Here is a 20,895-nt window from a genome sequence, read left to right on the forward strand (position 1 = left end):
CTGTTTAACACCTGGCAGTGTATTTATGTCAAACCTAATCTCCCAGTTCATCCAACCCTCCTGTTCCCCCTCTGTGTCCACATGTCCGTTCTCTGTACCTACGTCTCTATTGCTGCCCTACAAATAGGTTCATCTGTACCATTTTTCTAGATTCCACATATATGCGTTAATATACGATATTTGTTTTTCTCTTTCTGGCTTCACTCTGTATGACAGTCTCTAGATCCATCCACATCTCTACAGATGACCAATTTTGTTCCTTTTTATGGCTGAATAATATTCCATTGTATACATGTACCACATCTTCTTTATCCATTCATCTGTCTTTGGACATTTAGGTTGTTTTTGTGTCCTGGCTGTTGTAAATAGTGCTGCAGTGAACATTGGGGTACATGTGTCCTTTTGAATTATGGTTTTCTCAGGGTATATGCCCAGTAGTGGGATTGCTGGGTCATATGGTAGTTCTATTTTTAGTTTTTTAAGGAACCTCCATACTGTTCTCCACAGTGGCTGTATCAATTTACATTCCCCCGCAACAGTGCAAGAGGGTTCCCTTTTCTCCACACCCTCTTTAGCATTTCTTGTTCGTAGACTTTTTGATGATGGCCATTCTGACTGGTGTGACGTGATACCTCACTGTAGTTTTGATTTGCATTTCTCTGATAATTAGTGATGTTGAGCAGCTTTTCATGTGCTTCTTGGCCATCTGTATGTCTTCTTTGGAGAAATGTCTATTTAGGTCTTCTGCCCATTTTTGGATTGGGTTGTTTGTTTTTTTGATATTGAGCTGCATGAGCTGTTCATATATTTTGCAGATTAATCCTTTGTCCATTGATTAATTTACAAATATTTTCTCCCATTCTGAGGGTTGTCTTTTCATCTCGTTTGTCGTTTCCTTTGCTTTGCAGAGGCTTTTAAGTTTCATTAGGTCCCATTCATTTATTTTTGTTTTTATTTCCATTACTCTAGGAGGTGGGTCAAAAAAGATCTTGCTGTGATTTATGTCAAAGAGTGTTCTTCCTATGTTTTCCTCTAAGAGTTTTATAGTGTCCGGTCTTACATTTAGGTCTCTAATCCATTTTGAGTTTATTTTTGTGTTTGGTGTTAGGGAGTGTTCTAATTTCATTCTTTTACATGTAGCTGTCCAGTTTTACCAGCACCACTTGTTGAAGAGACTGTCTTTTCTCCATTGTATATCCTTGCCTCCTTTGTCATAGATTAGTTGACCATATGTGTGTGGGTTTATCTCTGGGATTTCTATCCTGTTCCATTGATCTATATTTCTTTTTCTGTGCCGGTACCATAGTCTTCATTACTGTAACTTTGTAGTATAGTCTGAAGTCAGGGAGTCTGATTCCTCCAGCTCCGTTTTTTTTCCTCAAGACTGCTTTGGCTATTCGGGGTCTTTTGTGTCTCCATACAAATTTTAAGATTTTTTGTTCTAGTTCCGTAAAAAAATGCCATTGGTAATTTGATAGGGATTGCATTGCATCTGTAGATTGCTTTGTGTAGTATAGTCATTTTCACAATATTGGTCCTTCCAATCCAAGAACATGGTATATTTCTCCATCTGTTGGTAACACCTTTAATTTCTTTCATCGGTGGCTTACAGTTCTCTGCATACAGTTCTTCTGTCTCCCTTGGTCGGTTTATTCCTAGGTATTTTATTCTTTTTGTTGCAGTGGTAAATGGGAGTGTTTCCTTAATTTCTCTTTCAAATTTTTCATCATTAGTGTAAAGGAATGCAAGAGATTACTGTGCATTAATTTTGTATCCTGCAGCTTTACCAAATTCATTGATTAGCTCTAGTAGTTTTCTGGTGGCATCTTTAGGACTCTGTATATGTAGTATCATGTCATCTGCAATCAGTGACAGTTTTACTTCTTCTTTTCCAATTTGTATTCCTTTTATTTCTTTTTCTTCTCTGATCGCTGTGGCTAAAACTTCCAAAACTATGTTGAATAATAGTGGTGAGTCTGGGCAACCTTTTCTTTTTCCTGATCTTAGTGGAAATGGTTCCAGTTTTTCACCATTGAGAACCATGTTGGCTGTTAGTTTGTCGTATATGGCCTTTATTATGTTGAGGAAAGTTCCCTCTATGCCTACTTTCTGCAGGGTTTTTATCATAAATGGGTGTTGAATTTTGTCAAAGCTTTCTCTACATCTATTGAGATGATCATATGGTTTTTCTCCTTCAGTTTGTTAATATGGTGTATCACATTGATTGATTTGCTTATATTGAAGAATCCTTGCATTCCTGGGATAAACCCCACTTGATCATGGTGTATGATCCTTTTAATGTGCTGTTGGATTCTGTTTGCTAGTATTTTGTTGAAGATTTTTGCATCTGTATTCATCAGTGATACTGGTCTGTAATTTTCTGTGTTTGTAGTATTTTTGTCTGGTTTTGGTATCAGGGTGATGGTGGCCTCTCATTCTCATGGTAGAATGAGTTTGGGAGTGTTCCTCCCTCTGCTATATTTTGGAGGAGTTTGAGAAGGATATGTGTTAGCTCTTCTCTAAATGTTTGATAGAATTCACCTGTGAAGCCATCTACTACTGGGCCTTTGTTTGTTGGAAGATTTTTAATCACAGTTTCAATTTCAGTGCTTGTGATGGGTCTGTTTATATTTTCAGTTTCTTCCTGGCTCAGTCTGGGAAGGTTGTGCTTTCCTAAGAATTTGTCCATTTCTTCCAGGTTGTCCATTTCATTGTCGCATAGTTGCTTGTAGTAATCTGTCATGATCCTTGGTATTTCTGCAGTGTCAGTTGTTACTTCCCCTTTTTCATTTCTAATTCTGTTGATTTGAGTCTTCTCCCTTTTTTTCTTGATGCGTCTGGCTAATGGTTTATCAATTTTGTTTATCTTCTCAAAGAACCAGCTTCTAGTTTTATTGATCTTTGCTAGTGTTTCCTTCATTTCTTTTTCATTTATTTCTGATCTGATCTTTGTGATTTCTTTCCTTCTGCTAAATTTTGGGGTTTTTTTGTTCTTCTTTCTCTAATTGCTTTAGGTGTAAGGTTAGGGTGTTTATTTGAGATTTTTCTTATTTCTTGATGTAGGATTGTATTGCTATAAACTTCCCTGTTAGAACTGCCCTTGCTGCATCCCATAGGTTTTGGGTTGTCGTGTTTTCATTGTCATTTGTTTCTAGGTATTTTTTGATTTCCTCTTTGATTTCTTTAGTGACCTCTTGGTTATTTAGTAGTGTATTGTTTAGCCTCCATGTGTTTGTAATTTTTACAGCTTTTCCCCTGTAGTTGCTGTCTAGTCTCACAGAGTTGTGGTAGGAAAAGATACTTTATACAATTTCAATTTCTTAAATTTACCAAGGCTTGATTTGTGACCCAAGAAATGATCTGTCCTGAGAATGTTCCATGAGCACTTGAGAAGAAAGTGTATTGTGTTGTTTTTGGATGGAATGTTCTGTAAATATCAATTATGTCCATCTTGTTTAATGTGTCATTTAAAGCTTGTGTTTCCTTATTTATTTTCATTTTGGTTGATCTGTCCACTGGTGAAAGTGGGGTGTTAAAGTCCCCTACTATGATTGTGTTACTGTCGATTTCCCCTTTTATGGCTGTTAGCATTTGCCTTATGTATTGAGGTGTTCCTCTGTTGGGTGCATAAATTTTTACATTATATCTTCTTCTTGCATTGATCTCTTGATCATCATGTAGTGTCCTTTGTCTTTTGCAGTAGTCTTTCTTTTAAAGTCTGTTTTGTCTGATATGGGAATTGCTACTCCAGCTTTCTTTTAATTTCCATTTCTATTTTCATGGAATATCTTTTCCATCCCCTCACTTTCAATCTCTGTGTGTCCCTAGGTCTGAAGTGGGTCACTTGTAGACAGCATATGTACAGGTCTTGTTTTTGTATCCGTTCAACCAGTCTATGTCTTTTGGTTGGAGCATTTAATCCATTTACATTTATGGTAATTATCGGTATGTATGTTCTTATTACCATTTTCTTAATTGTTTTGGGTTTGTTATTGTAGGTCTTTTCCTTCTCTTGTGTTTCCTGCCTAGAGAAGTTCCTTTAGCATTTGTTGTAAAGCTGTTTTGTAGTGCTCAATTCTCATAGCTTTTGCTTGTCTGTAAAGATTTTAATTTCCCCATCAAGTCTGAATGAGATCCTTGCTGGGCAATCTTGGTTGAAGGTTTTTCTGTTTCATCGCTAAATATGTCCTGCCGCTCTGTTTTGGCTTGCAGAGTGTCTGCTGAAATATCAGCTGCTAACCTTATGGGGAGTCCCTTGTATGTTATTTGTTGCTTTTCCCTGCTGCTTTTAATATTTTTTCTTTGTATTTAATTTTTGATAGTTTGATTAATATGTGTCTCCGTGTGTTTCTCCTTGGGTTTATCCTGTATGGGACTGTGCTTCCTGGACTTGATCGACTATTTCCTTTCCCATGTTAGGAAAGTTTTCAAGTATAATGTCTTCAGATATTTTCTCAGACCCTTTCTTATTGTCTTCTTCTTCTGGGACCCCTGTAATTTGAATGTTGGTGTGTTTAATGTTGTCCCCGAGGTCTCTGAGACTGTCCTCCATTCTTCTCATTCTTTTTTCTTTATTCTGCTCCCTGGTAGTTATTTCCACCACTTTATCTTCCAGCTCACTTATCCGTTCTTCTGCCTCAGTTATTCTGTTATTGATTCCTTCTAGAGTATTTTTAATTTCAGTAATTGTGTTGCTCATCACTGTTTGTTTGCTCTTTAGTTCTTCTAGATCCTGTTAAATGTTTATTGTATTTTCTCCATTCTGTTTCTGAGATTTTTGATCATCTTTACTATCATTACTCTTAATTCTTTTTCAGGTGGGTTCCCTATTTTGTCTTCATTTATTTGGTGTTGTAGGTTTTTACCTTGCTGCTTCATCTGTAACATATTTTTTTCTAGTTTCTTTTTTTTTTTTTTTTTTTTTGATGGGTGGTGCTATATTTCTGTCTTACTGGTTGTTTGGCTTGACACATCCAGCACTGGAGGTTGCAGGCAGTTGGATAGAGCTGGGTCTTGGTGCTGAGATGAGGACTTCTTGGAGGCCTCACTCTGATTGATATTCCCTGGGGTCTGAGGTTCTCTGTTAGTCCAGCGGTTTGGACTTGGAGCTCCCAGCACAGGAGCTTGGGCCTGACCTCCGGCCTGGGAACCAAAATCCCATAAGCTTCATGGCACGGTAAAAAAAAAAAAAGGGGGGGAAGAAAGAAAAAAAGAAGAAAGGAGCAGTAAAATATCAAAGAATAATAAACAAAATAAAATTAGAAAGATGAAAAATATATTAGGAAAAATAAAACTATAATTGAAACAACTGCAACAAGGTAAAATCCACAAAAGAAAAAAGTGTGTTTGGGGGAACAAGCCAAAAGGAGAGAGCAATAACAAAGTGTAAAGAATAAAGTAGAATTAGAAAAATAAAAGGTTTATTAGGAAAAATAAAAATGTAGAAGAATCAACAACAGTGAATTCACAAGGTAAAACAGAACTCCAATCTAAAAAAGGCAAAAAGAAAAAAAAAAGCCTTGAATATGGGGGTGGAGTTTTGGCAGTGGTGGAACTTAGGCAGGGGTGGGGTTTAGGGTGGGGTGAGACCTAGGCAGGTGGGGGTGTGACGTTTGAGCCTGGGGCGGGGCCTGGGGGGACGGGGGGGGGGGGGCGACATTCAAGTGTGGGGCGGGGCCTCTACTTAGGGCCTGCCCAGAATGGGAGAGGCATCAAGACCTGAGGGGGCCCTCTGGAGTGTGGAGTTCTGGAGTTTGGAGGTAGGGCCCTGAATGAGGATGTGTGGGTGGGGTGTAGGCCCAGCTCGTTGGAGGGGGCCTCCGAGTGTAGAGGTGGGGCCCTGGGTGGGGGTGTAGGGGCGGGGCTTGGGTTCTGCACAGCAGGAGGGAGGCTCCGAGGGCAGAGGATTAGGCCCGGGAGCCCAACAGGCTTCCCCATGCCTGAGTGGACAGGGAAAGCACTGGCCCCATTCCCTTCTGTTCCTTTACGCCCTGCTGTACCATCTCCCCCAGCGTCTCCCCCATTGCTGCTGGACCCCTAACTGTGGGTGGGTCCCACTGGGTGTAGGAACTCCTCCCCTCCCCCAGCTGCCCCTCAGGGGTCCCGGAGGTCCGGCCTTTACTTTTGCTCCCCCTTCCCTCCCTCCCACTCCCTCAGGACATGCGCAGCTGGAGGGAGCCTAGGTGGGCAGAGGATCAGGCCCCGGATCTCAACAGGTTCCTGGGGGTCCGAGTGGGCAGGGGAAACCTGGCCACGCCCCCTTTTGATTCTCTGCCCTCCCAGTGGTTCCCCAACTTCCCTCTTCGGGCGTGGGATGCCTTCCCCTCCCCCAGCCGCCGCTCAGCAGCGCCAGTCCTGTCCCACATCCACTTCTCCTCCCCCTTCACTCCCCCCACGCCCCACGTCCTACCCGGTAGTTGGCTGTTCCTCCCGTCCCCTTAGGTGTCCGTGGCCCCCCACCGGTGCCTGATAGGTGCCCTAGTTGTGAAGAGATGGGAATTCCGTGTCCTCCTAGTACGCCATCTTGACTGCACCCCCCTCATTGCTTTTTAGTCTTAGGATTCTTTGACACTCTTAAAAGTTATTGAGGACTCCAAAGAGCTTTTGCTTATAAGAGTTCCATATATTGCTATTTACAGAAAATAAAACTAAGAAGACTCTAAAATATTTTAAGTTTGTTTAAACAATAATAATAAGCTTGTATATTAACATAACATTTTTCTTTAGGAGAAATAAAACCAAAAATAGTGAGAAACGTGGCATTGTTTTACATTTATGAAAATCTCTTCAGTATCTAGGTTAGCAGAAGATACATAGATTCTCATATCTGCTTCACACACTTCATTAGCTCTCAGGGCTGTGATGGCATCACATGTCATACAGCAAAATGTGTAGGAAATTTTTCTCTACATCTTTCTCCACATCTCTCCTCTAATAAGTTTCCTCTAGCCCCTTAGCCGAATTTGTGTTTTGTTTCACCCTTACTTCTCTTGATCCAACCAGATAAAGGTAACATTATATGAATTAGCTGCTATTCAAACAGGAAGAGTCAATCTTTGTAATTCAAATAGAGGTTGCCTTTTTCCGTAAATTCTCAGTTCTAGTAGTTATGATTCTTTGGAAACCAGTTTAAGAATGGCTATCATTGTTAGAGTTTTAAGAGTTCAAAAATAACACCTTTTTTTCTTCTTCTTGAGTTGAAAACCAGTAAGAGAGAAATACTGGGCAGATAACTACTAGATAGCAGGACTGTAGATCTGCAGCTGACTTGTTCACCTGCTCTTGGGTGGCATGGACACTGCAGACTTCCCCTGAAAGGGCAGATCAGAAAAAAGAAAATCCAGAAGGGGCTGAACCACATGGCCCAGCATCTTCCCCAGACTTTCCAGTCATCTGTCATTCCTTTCCTGCTAAGCGAGAGAGGGAGAAAAGAGGCCAGGGATCTTATTCCAGAAAGAATTGGAAGTAATTGTCCCCCCTCTTCTCAACAAGATGCTTGTTTATGTTTTATCTTTTATAAATGTGGACAACAGAGTTTTACTGTCATGAACTAGTAATGGCTCAACAGCCACCATCTCTCACTCAGTAATGACTAGCATAAGAAGGCTTAAGGTCACCTTTCCAAAACTCAAATCATCATTTATTTCCCCGTACTCTCTACAACATTGTTAACAGAACTATTGAACAAGTCAGTTCTTTGGACAGAGTCCATGTTGCAGTTTGCTTATCATGAGGGTTATTAGATATTACACGGCCTGAAAAAATAGATGTCTTGTGAAAACTCTAGTGAAATTTGAATAGTCATGTGATCTGTTTTGTAAGTTTTTAGGCTAAAACTGTCAGGGTGTGTGCCCATTATGAATCAAGTTTAATTATAATACATTCATGGGGGATGTTGTTCTAGGAAGTGTAAAATCCAGAAACACAGGTTACTGAGTTTTAATCCCAGCCCTGCCATGCACTAGCTATGCAACCTCAAACAAGTTCTAGTTCCATATCTTCTCTCGGCTTCATTTTTCTGAATTATAAAATGGGGAAAGTCAGAACACTTTCCTCGTAAGAGTGTTATGAAGCTTAAATAAGAAAATGCAGGCAAAGCATTTATTAGGTTTGGGGCACAATAATTGCTCAGTATAGGTTCATTAAATGTTATGTATATTACAAGAATATTATTTTTATGTATTATTTTTGTAATCCAGAACATTAGGCAATTATATAACATATAACATATTATTTTACTCCCTCATTTTCTGATTTCTGCTTTTTCTGGGTTAAGTTTTAGCCATTGATCTATACTGAGGGGCATTATAAAACAGCTGTTTGAAACTTACCATCTTCATTCAGGAAGAGTTGTTGGGGACTATGTTTCATAGCTTCACCTCTGTAAAGACCTTGGGGAAAATAGTTCCTACAGGTCTCAGTCTAAAGAATTGATGTCCCTTTCCCATGCGTTGGGTTTGTGTTTCTGTCTTAAATTGTATGACAGAGCATGTTTCCTTTTTTAAATTGCTATTGAAGAAGCTCGGCAACAAACTTGCAGCCCTCTGTTAACAAAGTGGACTCTATGTTGTGACATATATTTTAAATACTAATCTTAACCTTCATCTCTTTCCCCCACCTCATCTTTATGTTCTCTTCCTCCCCAGTTTCTTCACATAATTTTTATCTTCTTTTTTCTACATCTTTGTAAGACACTACACATACTTTCCGAATGAGAAGAAACATAGATATATATATATATATATATTTTTTTTTGGTACGCGGGCCTCTCACTGTTGTGGCCTCTCCCGTTGCGGAGCACAGGCTCCGGACGCGCAGGCTCAGCGGCCATGGCTCACGGGCCCAGCCGCTCCGCGGCATGTGGGATCCTCCCGGACCGGGGCACGAACCCGCGTCCCCTGCATCGGCAGGCGGACTCTCAACCACTGCGCCACCAGGGAAGCCCCCATAGATATATTTTTAAAATAAAAATGTGTGAGTGTAAAATAAATCTTTAAACCTTAGGAACATACTTGACCTAATGAAATAGTTGTGGGTAATTTCATTTGATTAGTTTTTTGGTCATTGTATAAAACTGGTTTGAATTAAAATGCTTTAGGTGATTTGTGACATGGGTGGCTGTACGACATCACTACAGTGTCACTCATCTCCCTTGAGCTTGTGATTATGTGCTCTTGCATATCAAGCACATAACTGTATGTGTTGTTGCTCTTGCCTAGCAGCTGTGCAGATAAAATTGGCGTGTTTCTCTTGTATTCTTTTTTTTTTAACAAATTTATTTATTTATTTATTTTTGGCTGTATTGGGTCTTCGTTGCTGTGTGCAGGCTTTCTCTAGTTGTGAGTGAGGGCTCCTCTTCGTTGCGGAGCACGGGCTTCTCATTGTCATGGCTTCTCTTGTTGCGGAGCACGGGCTCTAGGTGCGCAGGCTTCAGTAGTTGTGGCATGTGGGCTCAGTAGTTGTGGCTTGCAGGCTCAGTAGTTGTGGCTTGTGGGCTCTAGAGCGCAGGCTCAGTAGTTGTGGTGCACGGGCTTAGTTGCTCCGCGGCATGTGGGATCTTCCCGGACCAGGGCTTGAACCCGTGTCCCTTGCATTGGCAGGCAGATTCTTAACCACTGCGCCACCAGGGAAGCCCTGGTTGTTTTAATTTTTTTTTTTTTTTTTTTCCAGTATGCGGGCCTCTCACTGTTGTGGCCTCTCCTGTTGCGGAGCACAGGCTCCGGACGCGCGGGCTCAGCGGCCATGGCTAACGGGCCCAGCCGCTCTGTGGCATGTGGGATCTTCCTGGACCAGGGCACGAACCCGTGTCCCCTGCATCGGCAGGTGGACTCTCAACCACTGTGCCACCAGGGAAGCCCCGGTTGTTTTAATTTTTATAGCATTGAAAGAAACAATGTAGGGTCCATATCAAGTTTAGAATCATAATTTTCAAAAATGAGTCACAATCAAGACATATATACATATTGATTAGTAATTAAGGCACGGCCATATGAATAATAGCAATGCTATTTGGAACAAAAATCAAGTAGAATGTACTAGCTTTTACTTGTAGTTTTTCCCTTCGAGTTACTAACTTGATATGAGATTGCGTCTTATTTATACATTACAAATGCTTATTCTGTTTATGGCTATATAGTATAAATAGCATGTGCTAGCGTTTAATAAAGTTTATAATTTTCTGATAAATTTGGTGTTTGGTATATGGCATGTAGTTTTTTTAAATAAAAGTTTATACATATGTACAAAAATAGACTGCATTCTGAATGTGTGCATATCAGTATTTCAGCCTTTTCTTAAAAAGTTATTAAAATGATTAAAAAATACTAATTACGTAAATACTGTACTTTGTTTTTATAGAACTTTCACCCATAATCTTTTTTTTTTCTTTTAAAGATCAGTGGATAAGTCTGTCATAGTGTATGATACTGTAAGTATTTCAAAATCTTGTATGATCTGTATAAATTACGTTTGCTTATTAGGCTACTGAACTTCAAGTTTAGCTAGGCAAGATGAGAAAAATGTACATATTTTTTCTGTTTAGGATGCCCAAGAATATAATATATACATTTTCAGAAGTGCTAAAATAGTTATGCAGGTAAGGTATTGCTTCTGGAACAAGCCCTTAAATATTTCAGTAATGGTTTTAAGATAGACAGCTGTTTAGTCTGATCAAAGAAAATACAGATTTAAAGAGCATCAATATTAAAAAAATCACTTTAAGTCAGTTTTTCTTAAACTCTTACACCAGGTTTCCATAACAGCGAAGGAGTGTTTACCCGAGGGTTTTGGGAAGGTATAGCTGAAAGCTGAAAGTGGCTCTATCACTTTATAGAGTCCCACCTGGATTTAGAGACTAGTATAAGAAGAGTAGGTTATAAAGGATTTGGAAAAATAGGGCTTTTTGGTAGATGCATGTGAATAAAGACCAGGTTGCATAAGTATGAAGAAAAATGAACATTTAATATATAGTGAAAGTATGATTGACGAAAATATTCTCCAAGAGAAATCGGTGTTGAGTGGGACCTTACAGTGGTTGAGCTTAGGTTGTAGCTATGCCAGCAAAGAAATAGAGATGTGAATTATCAAAGTGTAGTGGGTCAAGCAAGGAAGCTAAGCTAGTCCTCCACACAGCAGTTAAAATTATTGAGTTCTGGCAGGAAGTGGGCAAGAGTACTCAAACGAGGTGAAATAGATCCTTAATGTTTCTCAGGAAATTTTCACGAGATTTTACATTCACAGAAATAGCTATAATGTTAAATTTTCTCCATAAAATATGTATATGAGTCTTAGTTAAATACGTCTAGTTGTTGGATGGCCCGCTAAGCGTACTCAGTATTGAAATGACTAATTTCTACTCACTGGTCTGCGGTGGGTGCAGTCAAATGCCATAGCAAAAATACAAATAATTTCATGGTTACTGTTAGTAAGTTGAGACAAATCAGCCAGGACTATATTATACTAAAAATTTCAGCAGACAGCAGTGCTGATAATTGAGAAAGAGTGAAATACGTACTTGATAATGTTATTAGTTATAAATGCTATTCTCTATTCATTGGGTAAAGTTTTGGTTTATATTAGTGACTCATAATATTAGAATACATAGAGTATATAAACCAGTCAGGTCAAACAAGTCTTTATCAGTAGCTTTACTCTTGCCTGAGTAAATATAAAGCTGTTTGTGTTGTTTTTCAGAATACTGAGGATATACTTCACACCTTGACTCAGCACACCAGGTCTGAACTTAACCTCACTTTGTATTAATATAATTAAAAAATTGGTCTGAGGATATATAATAGTTGTTTTTATTAACTAGGTATGTCACGACTTGTGCCTTTGCACCCAATATCCTTTTACTTGCTACTGGTTCAATGGACAAAACAGTGAATATCTGGCAGTTTGACCTGGAAACACCTTGCCAAGGTTAGTAAGGATATCATGTGTAACCCAGTTCAGCACCATTCACCATTAAAAGGAGAAATTCAGTAATTTTTTGATAAATTATTCATGTTGCTTTTCTCAATATAAAGCATACATACAAATTTAATATAATTTAAAAATAATTTTAGAGAACCCAGTGTTAAAGTTAACCCAGACATCTACATTAAAACTGTTGGTAAATGCTTTTGGATGCACATTCATGTATATCATACCTCCCATAGTTTTGTAAGCTCTTTATTTATACTCCATACTAATTTTTCAGATAAATATAGCCTAGAACAAAATAGAAATGATAGTTTTATCTTGTTGGTTTTATTTTTGGTTTTCTCAAGCAACATTGACACTTAATTTAGGAGTTTTATTTTTATCACTGTCACAATTAACCAATTAGTGGTGCTGATATGCAGATGACAGATCACATATAATACTTCTGCTGATATGAATTTTATATAATAAAGATAAACTTTTTCTGGAGTGTAAAATGTTCCGAAAGAGCAGCATTTAATGTAGCATTAAATAATACTTTATACGTAGTATTATTTGATTTTTTAAAATTTCTTAAAGGATTTTAAAGTAGAAAACACAGACTTAAGAAAATTTCATTTACTTTTTAGTACAAAGTGAGAATGTTTATAAAGGATATATACTTTTTTTTGTTGTTTTTTCACTTACTTTGTGGGGTTTTTTTGGTTTGTTTGTTTTTAAGCAAGGATCGCAGAAGATCAACCAAAGCAATTTACTGAAGATTGGTCAGAGGACGATGTCTCAAACTGGCTTTGTGCACAAGGTTTAAAAGACCTTGTTGGTATTTTCAAAATGAATAACATTGATGGACGAGAACTGTTGAATCTTACAAAAGAAAGTCTAGCTGATGATTTGAAAATTGGTAAGACCTAGTGAAAGCTAGGCAGTCTTAAAAACAACTTTTAATAATCTGAGATTGGTTTTAATTGCATTAATGGTTTCCTCTTAATATTCTAGCACAGTAGTAGTTCTGGTATATGTCTGTGTGTAGAAGTATAGTATATTTTTATTAGATTATGGAAAAGAAATGTTACGTACTGTTTCTTTAGATAATTAAAGCTATCATGTAACTGTAATTTTTAAAATGTATATATTTTTAAAATTGTGATATAATTCACCCTTTTATAAGTGTACAGTGCAGTGACTATTCAAGTTGTATAACCATCACCACTATCTGATTCCAGAACATGTTCATCACTTCAGAAAGAAACTCCATTCCCATTAGCAGTCACTCATATTCCTTGTCTCTCTAGCTCCTGGCAACCACTAATCTACTTTCTGTCTCTAAGGATTTGCCTGTTCTACATTTCATAAAATGTATGGCCTTTTGTGTCTGGCCTCTTTTGCATAGCATGTTCTCAAAGTTCATACATGTTGTAGTATATATTAGTACTTCACTTTTTATGGCTGAATAATATTCCATTGTATGAATTTATCACTTTTTGTTCATCCATTCACTGGTTGATTGGATTTAGATTGTTCCTATTTTTTAGATTTTATGAAAATTGCTTCTATAAACATTCATATACACGTTTCGTGTGGGCATCTGTTTTCAGTTTTCTAGAGCGTTACCAAATCATATTGACAGAACTTGGCCGGAAGAAGATGTCTCCTTTTGTGATTGGGAGTTGGGAATGAGTGTTATTAAACTTAATTGCTCAGGAAGAAAAGACCCTTTACCAGCTTGAGGGCTAGTAGCCCCTCAGTATGGGCAATGAGCAACATTTGGCTATATTTAATATAACTCTGAAAAGGCATCTGGCTCTTAATAAGATGACAAATTAAATAGGCCATCAACTCCTGTACCCTCTTCCCCACCCTTTCCCCATCCCTGGAAATGCTACATAATTGAAAACTGATGGAGTCTAGACACAAATAACCATCAAATATACAAAACAAAACTCTGAAAACTGTCGAGTGGAATTGGTGGATCATATGGTAACTCTGTGCTTGCATTTGAAGAACTGCCAGGCTATTTTCCAAAGCAACTGTGCTTTTTTATATTCTCACCAGCAGTGTATGAGGATTCTAATTTCTCTGCATCCTCATCAACAATTGTTTAGTTTTTCAATTATAGCCATCCTAGTGGTTTCTCATTGTGGTTTTGATATGCATTTTCCTGATGACTAGTGATGTTGAACAACTTTCCATATGCTCAGTGGCCATTTGTATATCTTCTTTGGAAAAATGTTCAGATTCTTTGCCTATTTTAAAAACTAGGTTGTCTTTTTATTGTTGAGTTGTTTATATAAATTTAGATACTAGACCCTTAATCAGATATATGATTTATAAATATTTTCTCCCATTCTGTGGTTTATCATTATGCTTTCTTGAAAGTGTCCTTTGATGCACAAAAGTTATAAATTTTGGTGAAGTCCAGTTTATCTGTTTTTTTTCTGTCATTGCTTGCGCTGTAGGTGTCATATCTAAGAAACCCAAACCTAATCCTGAATCTTGAAGATTTACACCTGTGTTTCTTCTATGACTTTTATAGTTCTAGCTCTTACATTTAGGTGTGTGATCAATTTTGACTTAATTTTTGTATATAATGTGAGGTAAGGGTTTAGCTATATTCTTTCAGATGTATATATCCAGTTGTCCCAGCACCATTTGTTGAAAAGACTATCTTTCCCCTTTCAGTTATCTTAGCACCCTTGTTAAATATCAGTTGACCATAAATGTGAGTGTTTATTTCTGGACTCTCAATTCTATTTCACTGATCTATTTGTCTATCCATATACTAGTGCCACAGTGTCTTAATTACTATAGCTTTGTAGTAAGTGTTGAAATTGAAAATTGTGTGTCCTCCATCTCTGGATTTTTTTTCTCCCCAGGATTGGTTTTGCTCCTTTGGGTCCCTTGGCATTTCCATATGAATTTTAGGATCAACTTGTCAAATTCTGCAAAAAAGCCACCTGACTTTGATGGGGATTATACTGAATTTCTACATCAATTTGGGGATTATTGTCATTTTAACAATATTAATTCTTCTAATCCATAAGCACAGGATTTTTTTTTTTTTTTTTTGCGGTACGCGGACCTCTCACTGTTGTGGCCTCTCCCGTTGCGGAGCACAGGCTCCGGACGCACAGGCTCAGCGGCCATGGCTCACGGGCCCAGCCGCTCCGCGGCATGTGGGATCTTCCCGGACTGGGGCACCAACCCATGTCCCCTGCATCGGCAGGCGGACTCAACCACTGCACCACCAGGGAAGCCCAGCACAGGGTATTTTTATGTTTATTCAGGTCTTCTTAATTTCTTTTTCAACAATGCTTTGTAATTTTCAATGCATAAGACATTTTTTCTTAAGTGTACAATCTACTGGTTTTTAGTGTACTCACAGAGTTGTACAACCATCACCACTATCTAATTGCAGAACTTTTTGTTTGTTTGTTTGTTTTTTGCGGTACGCGGGCCTCTCACTGTTGTGGCCTCTCCCGTTGCGGAGCACAGGCTCCGGACACGCAGGCTCAGCGGCCATGGCTCATGGGCCTAGCCGCTCTGCGGCATGTGGGATCTTCCTAGACCAGGGCACGAACCCGTGTCCCCTGCATCGGCAGGCAGACTCCCAACCACTGCGCCACTAGGGAAGCCCTAATTGCAGAACATTTTTATCCCCCCAAAAGAATCCCATTCTTTCCTCTTTCTAGCCTCTTGGCAACCACTAATCTATCTTCTGTAGAAATAGGATCTACCTATTTTGGACATTTCTTTTAAGTGGAACCATACAATATGTGGCCTTTTGTATCTGGCTTTTTTAATTTAACCTTTCAAGGTTCATCCATGTTTTTGTATGTGTAAGTACTTCCTTCCTTTTTATGGCTGAAAAATATTCCATTGTATGGCTATACCACATTTTGTTTATCCACTGATCAGCTGATGGTCATTTGGGTTGTTTCTACTTTTTGGCTGTTATCAATAATGCTGCTGTGAATATATATGTATGAGTTTTTGTGTGAGTATATTTTCATTTCCCTTGGATATATGATTAAAAGTAGAATAACTCTACATATACCATTTTGAGGAACTGGCAGACTGTTTTCCAAAGCAGCTGTACTATTTTACATTCCCACCATCAGTGTGTGAGCTTTCCAATTTCTTCACCTCTTTGTCAGCACTGGTTATTACCTATCTTCTTGATTATAGCCATTCAATAGATGTGAAGTGGTATTTCATTGTGGTTTTTGATTTGCATTTACCTAATGATATGGAGCATATTTTCGAGTGTTTATTGGCTGTTTGTCTATCTTCTTTGGTTAAAATTGGTTTGTCTTTTTATTGTTGAATTGTAAGAGTTGTTTTATGTGTTCTGGTTATTATCAATACATCCTTATCAAAAATAGTTTGAAGTCTTAGTGTTGTGCTCTAATGAACATAATACTTAGACACTTACCAGTGTGCTCTAGTAAAATCTTAATTAACCAGAAAGCTTAGGAAATAGGATGTCCATAGTGAATTTACTGTTAATGAGGAGTCAAAGAGCAAAAAAAGTGTTTGTTATAGAAAATCATTCTAAAGTATAGTAGTATACTTTCATTACATAGTAAATATAGTATGTGAACCTATTTAAGTGTCTTGGAAGCTTATGGCCTTTTAAGAAGTTAATAGAATGATGATTTTGTGAAAATAATTAGAATCAGATGGTTTTGTACTCAGGCCATACTGTGAAAGCTATTTTTGTATCTCTAGTAACTTATTTCCTTTATAGTTTACTTTTTCTTCCTGAAAGTAGGTAAGAGTACAGGGGTTTTTTTGTTTTTGTTTTAAAGTTCTGGTGAATTTAGCATGTTCATTAGCTGATTTCTCATTACTCTCTCACAATAAGTTTTAACAATACCTTATCACACAGAAGCACATGACAATATAAAATAAGAATTTCAGATTTCAACAAAGGATGTTTCAAAACATAAGAGAACATAGTAAAAACAATAGGAATAGAATTCTGTCCCAGTAGCCCAATAAATAAAGTATAAGAAGTTCTTACAGGATTCAATTAATGGCCTGAAATAGTTTTTGAAGGTGAGTCTCAGGTTTAGTAGTTATGATCATTTTGACGTTCAGTTTGGAACGTCCAGGCTGGTAGTTTTGGAACTACCAGGCTTAAGCCAAAATTGAAATATAATTTAAATAAGTCTGCTGTGGTCTAAAAGCTGAATTAGGAAGATCATTATAAACGGAGACAAGAACATTGCATACTCTCTAGTAAGTAAGGAATTTGCTTTGTGTTTGTGCTTAAGATTTGGAAAGTTAGCAAATACAACAAATTAAATACAGAATAAATTAGTAAGTAAATTTTTAAATAAATACTTAAATAATTTTTTCTACATCATTCTATAGTATCAATATTTTAAAGTTTTTGCACAATTATAAAGGGTTAGCAGGCTAACATTAATCTTCTACAACTGCTACTTTAAGCTACAGTGGATTTCTGTTAGTCTTGAGTTTTAAGAAAAGTAGGCTCTTCCTCAAAACAGTAAATTGGAGTAATAGAGAAGTGAAATTGGGTCTAGAAAAAAATGTGTTAAGAGGCAAACTGATGAGTATGTGATAATGAATTTTACTCTTGTGAGGCATAACTATTTTACTTGCATTTGCTTTTGTGGTACAGCTGTTAAAATGGTTCCTATGTCAATGTGAATAAATATGAATTTAACATTCATCATATGAAGGAAGTTATTTAATTTTCAGTGAAGTATATTGGAGTGTTAGGGAATGAAGTAGTATATCTATAACGTTTGACACTTAAAAATTATTTTTAAGGAGTCAAGCAGTCTATCAAATCTTTTTTCAATGAGCCTTTGTAAATATACAATAAAGGAACCTTCTATAGATTTGAGTATCTGTTGGAACCTGGTGTTTTAACCTAGAGTAATAGTCCTTTTCTAGGATAGTGTTAATGAAAACTAAGGGTACAACAGACATACAGTTTTAGGTAGGAAATAACTCCTTATATCTAGTGCTATATTTGCATAAGGAATATCCAGAAAGAGATTACAGGTACAAGAGATCCTTGATACTAAGAGAGGTATGTCTTAAGACATATGTGTATCCATGAATTTGTGAACTCTACGATAGCCTTTAATATTGCAACCAAAAGGCATAAAGTATGAAGATAAAGAAAGTCTCTTTGAGATGTGATCCTAGGCAAGCAGTAAGTCCACTAACTAGCCACGTGATTTTCATCTGCAGTTTGGCTTCAGGTTATATCCAGGACTCAGGAATATTGCAAACTGCTACCTATCTTGGAGTTTGGAATTGCTGTAGACGATATAATGGTAGAACCATGGAATGACAAATGACAAGGAACTATTGTATATTGTGTCAGTCCTTACCCTTTCAACTAATTATCAGTCATAGATTTATCATAGATTCTTAATTGGGAATGAGGTTTCTTCAAAGCGTTCCCTCTTCTTTTTTGCTCTTGTCTTTCCAAGAAACCATGAAAGCACTTGAGACATTTTTATCATTTTCTGCTTTAAAAATTATAATATCAAATTATTATATCAAATGCTTTTTAAAACTTTATGTACCAGCTGTCTTAACATCCTCAGGTTTTGGAAGTTTCATGTTTCAAATTCTAGTAATACTTTCTTATGTAGACTTTCACTTGTTGCCTAACTGCATATACTGTTAAGTAATAAGAACATTTACCATTTTTTCTTTACACACAATTGAAGTGAAATAGTCCTTTCACATGTATAGGCCTGTGCACTGACCTGCTGTTAGAGTGGGCATAACCCTTCCAGTTCAGCTGCTGCTCTTAAATTGGCCTACCCCACTTTCCTGAGAGTAGGGCATTTCGGGGTCTCCATTCCTCAGGCCTATCAGATGTCCTGTTGCTTCCGCATTGATATCAATCACAGGTCTTATGGATGTTGGTGGTTTATTCTCTTCCACTTATATAGCGGGATTCATGAGGATACCCTGCTACCTTGTTTTTTGGAAGTGTCGGTGGGATTTGATTTTGCTATCTCGTTGCTCTGTTTTTATGTGGGGATTCAGAGAAGTTTAAAAATTATATTGCTTCTATCACCATCGTCTCTAAATCCTTTAAAAAATCCCTACTGTACCTATAGTTTTGTGTCCCTTTTCTTTCCTAATATAGTTTTATGTCTTGTTTTCTCTTGATCTTTCAAGTCAGAAGTTTGTTAATAAATTTTATTTTAAAAAAATAAAAAGTTTTAAAGTTCTTTTCTCCAAGAAACCAGCTTTTGATTCTGTTGTTCTGTCTCAGGGCATTGCAGACGTGATTCAGTGACCAGCCCAATGGGCTGTAATTGTTAGTCCAGGCCATAGCGCTCTCTTGTTACCCTGCCTCCAGCTCATGCTGGTGTTGCTGCCTTAGTAATGATATTTACAGGACAAAGTTGGGGAGAGTGAAGGCTACAAGTAGAAAGGTATTTCTTCCATTTGTATACACAAACCTCTGCTTTAAGCTGTTTCCCATCCCCTACTCTGGAACCTAGTTAGTTCTGTTTCCTTGAGGGTTTTCTGAATTTTGTTTTGTATTTTTGATGGTTATTTGTGTCCAGACTCCATCAATTCTCAATTAGGTAGCATTTCCAGGGATGGGGAAGAGGGTACAGGAGGTGATAGCCTATTTAATTTGTCATCTTATTAATAGCCAGATGCCTTTTCAGAGTTATAGTAATTATAGCTAAATATTGCCCATTGCCCATACTGAGGGTTTACTAGCCCTCAGCTGGTAAGGGTCTTTTCTTTCTGAGCAATTCAGTTTAATAACACTCACTGCCAAACCCCAATCACAAAAGGAGATGTCTTCTTCTGGCCAAGTTCTGTGGATATGATTTGGTAACTGCTTCCCTGAGGGCATTCTTAAATGACATTAAAATTAGACAAGGGTAACACACAATTTAACCTTATCCAGGACATTTTGAAATAGGGTTTCTATATTCTTTATTAATAAACATTCTAAATATTGGCACACATGTATATTCGACAGGGTAATATATATATTGTTTTCAGAATATTAAATACCTCTATATCCTTATTACATGTTGTATAATTTTCCCCTTAAATGATATGACTTAATTATGTTAGTAGTTACATAATTATTAATGTGTCTAATTAGTCTAATTATAAATGTGTTTATAACATGGTGCTTTTAAAAAATTGTATTAAAAATCCTCAATTTTGTTTCAATGAATTACATAGGAGGTAAGTCATAGGAAAGCAGTAAAGCAGTTCTTAAGATGTAGGCAGCTGCTAGGTTGACTTGCCATACTTGCATAGATATGGTCAATGAGTCCAAATAGATTTGAACAGTTTATTACTCATGGCACAGCAGGCAGCATGAGCTTCATATTTAAATTGGTTGCCCTTTCCACCTAGTCTTGTGGGGGCAATTTGTGTTGGTGTCATAGCTGAGGAGCCCTGAGTTTATGAACCGCCCCACCCCCCCCCCCCCATCTTACAAAGGGACTGCTAGCAAACTAGTCCAAAAGGAAGACATTATCTTTGTTCTTGTCAGGAAACAAATCTGCCCTCAGACTGGGAGGGAAACACTATCTCTAGCTTCCAAGTAAGTTTGCAGACATCCTTGAAAAGATTGCTAGACAAAAGGTGTCATAAGGTGTATATAAACACATGGAGAATTACCTTCCAATCAGAAAGAAAGCTGACTTGGCTTTTTATGGGAACTCTGAGGTGTTCTGAAATGTAGTTCTTTTTTCCTACCCACCCTACACCCCCCAAACACCTCCACCTAAAATAGAACTGTCAGCTAGATTATCTAAAAATATAAACAGATAATCACACTAAACTTCCTAAACTTCATTGTATTAATCTTCCCGAAATTAAAAACTAAGATAATTTTAAAAACTTAAGATAAAAGTAATACAAATGAATGAAACATACGTGTAGAGTCTTGGACAAACATATGAACTTTATTTGAGATTGTGTTTCATATGAGAA

At 37.5% G+C, this 20,895-nt stretch overlaps 1 protein-coding gene across 8 annotated transcripts in view; it reads left to right on the forward strand.

The window, feature by feature from the left end:
* Nucleotides 1–20,895, forward strand: part of WDSUB1 (WD repeat, sterile alpha motif and U-box domain containing 1) — a 68,605-nt gene that overhangs the window by 16,491 nt on the left and 31,219 nt on the right. For 6 of the 8 annotated variants that reach the window (XM_089916027.1, XM_089916025.1, XM_089916026.1 and 3 more), the window contains 5 exons: nt 10,393–10,426; nt 10,541–10,594; nt 11,692–11,732; nt 11,813–11,919; nt 12,644–12,823. In XM_089916027.1, the coding sequence (XP_089772153.1) occupies nt 10,393–10,426; nt 10,541–10,594; nt 11,692–11,732; nt 11,813–11,919; nt 12,644–12,823 (416 nt within the window). The remainder of the gene's footprint in view (nt 1–10,392; nt 10,427–10,540; nt 10,595–11,691; nt 11,733–11,812; nt 11,920–12,643; nt 12,824–20,895) is intronic. The other 2 variants (XM_089916028.1, XM_022569806.2) reach the window with 1 other exon arrangement.

This window comes from Delphinapterus leucas, chromosome 8, assembly GCF_059928025.1.
Source record: "Delphinapterus leucas isolate spDelLeu-1000000601 "Yukka" chromosome 8, BTC_Dleu_Yukka2, whole genome shotgun sequence".
NCBI classification, from domain to species: Eukaryota; Metazoa; Chordata; class Mammalia; order Artiodactyla; family Monodontidae; genus Delphinapterus; species Delphinapterus leucas.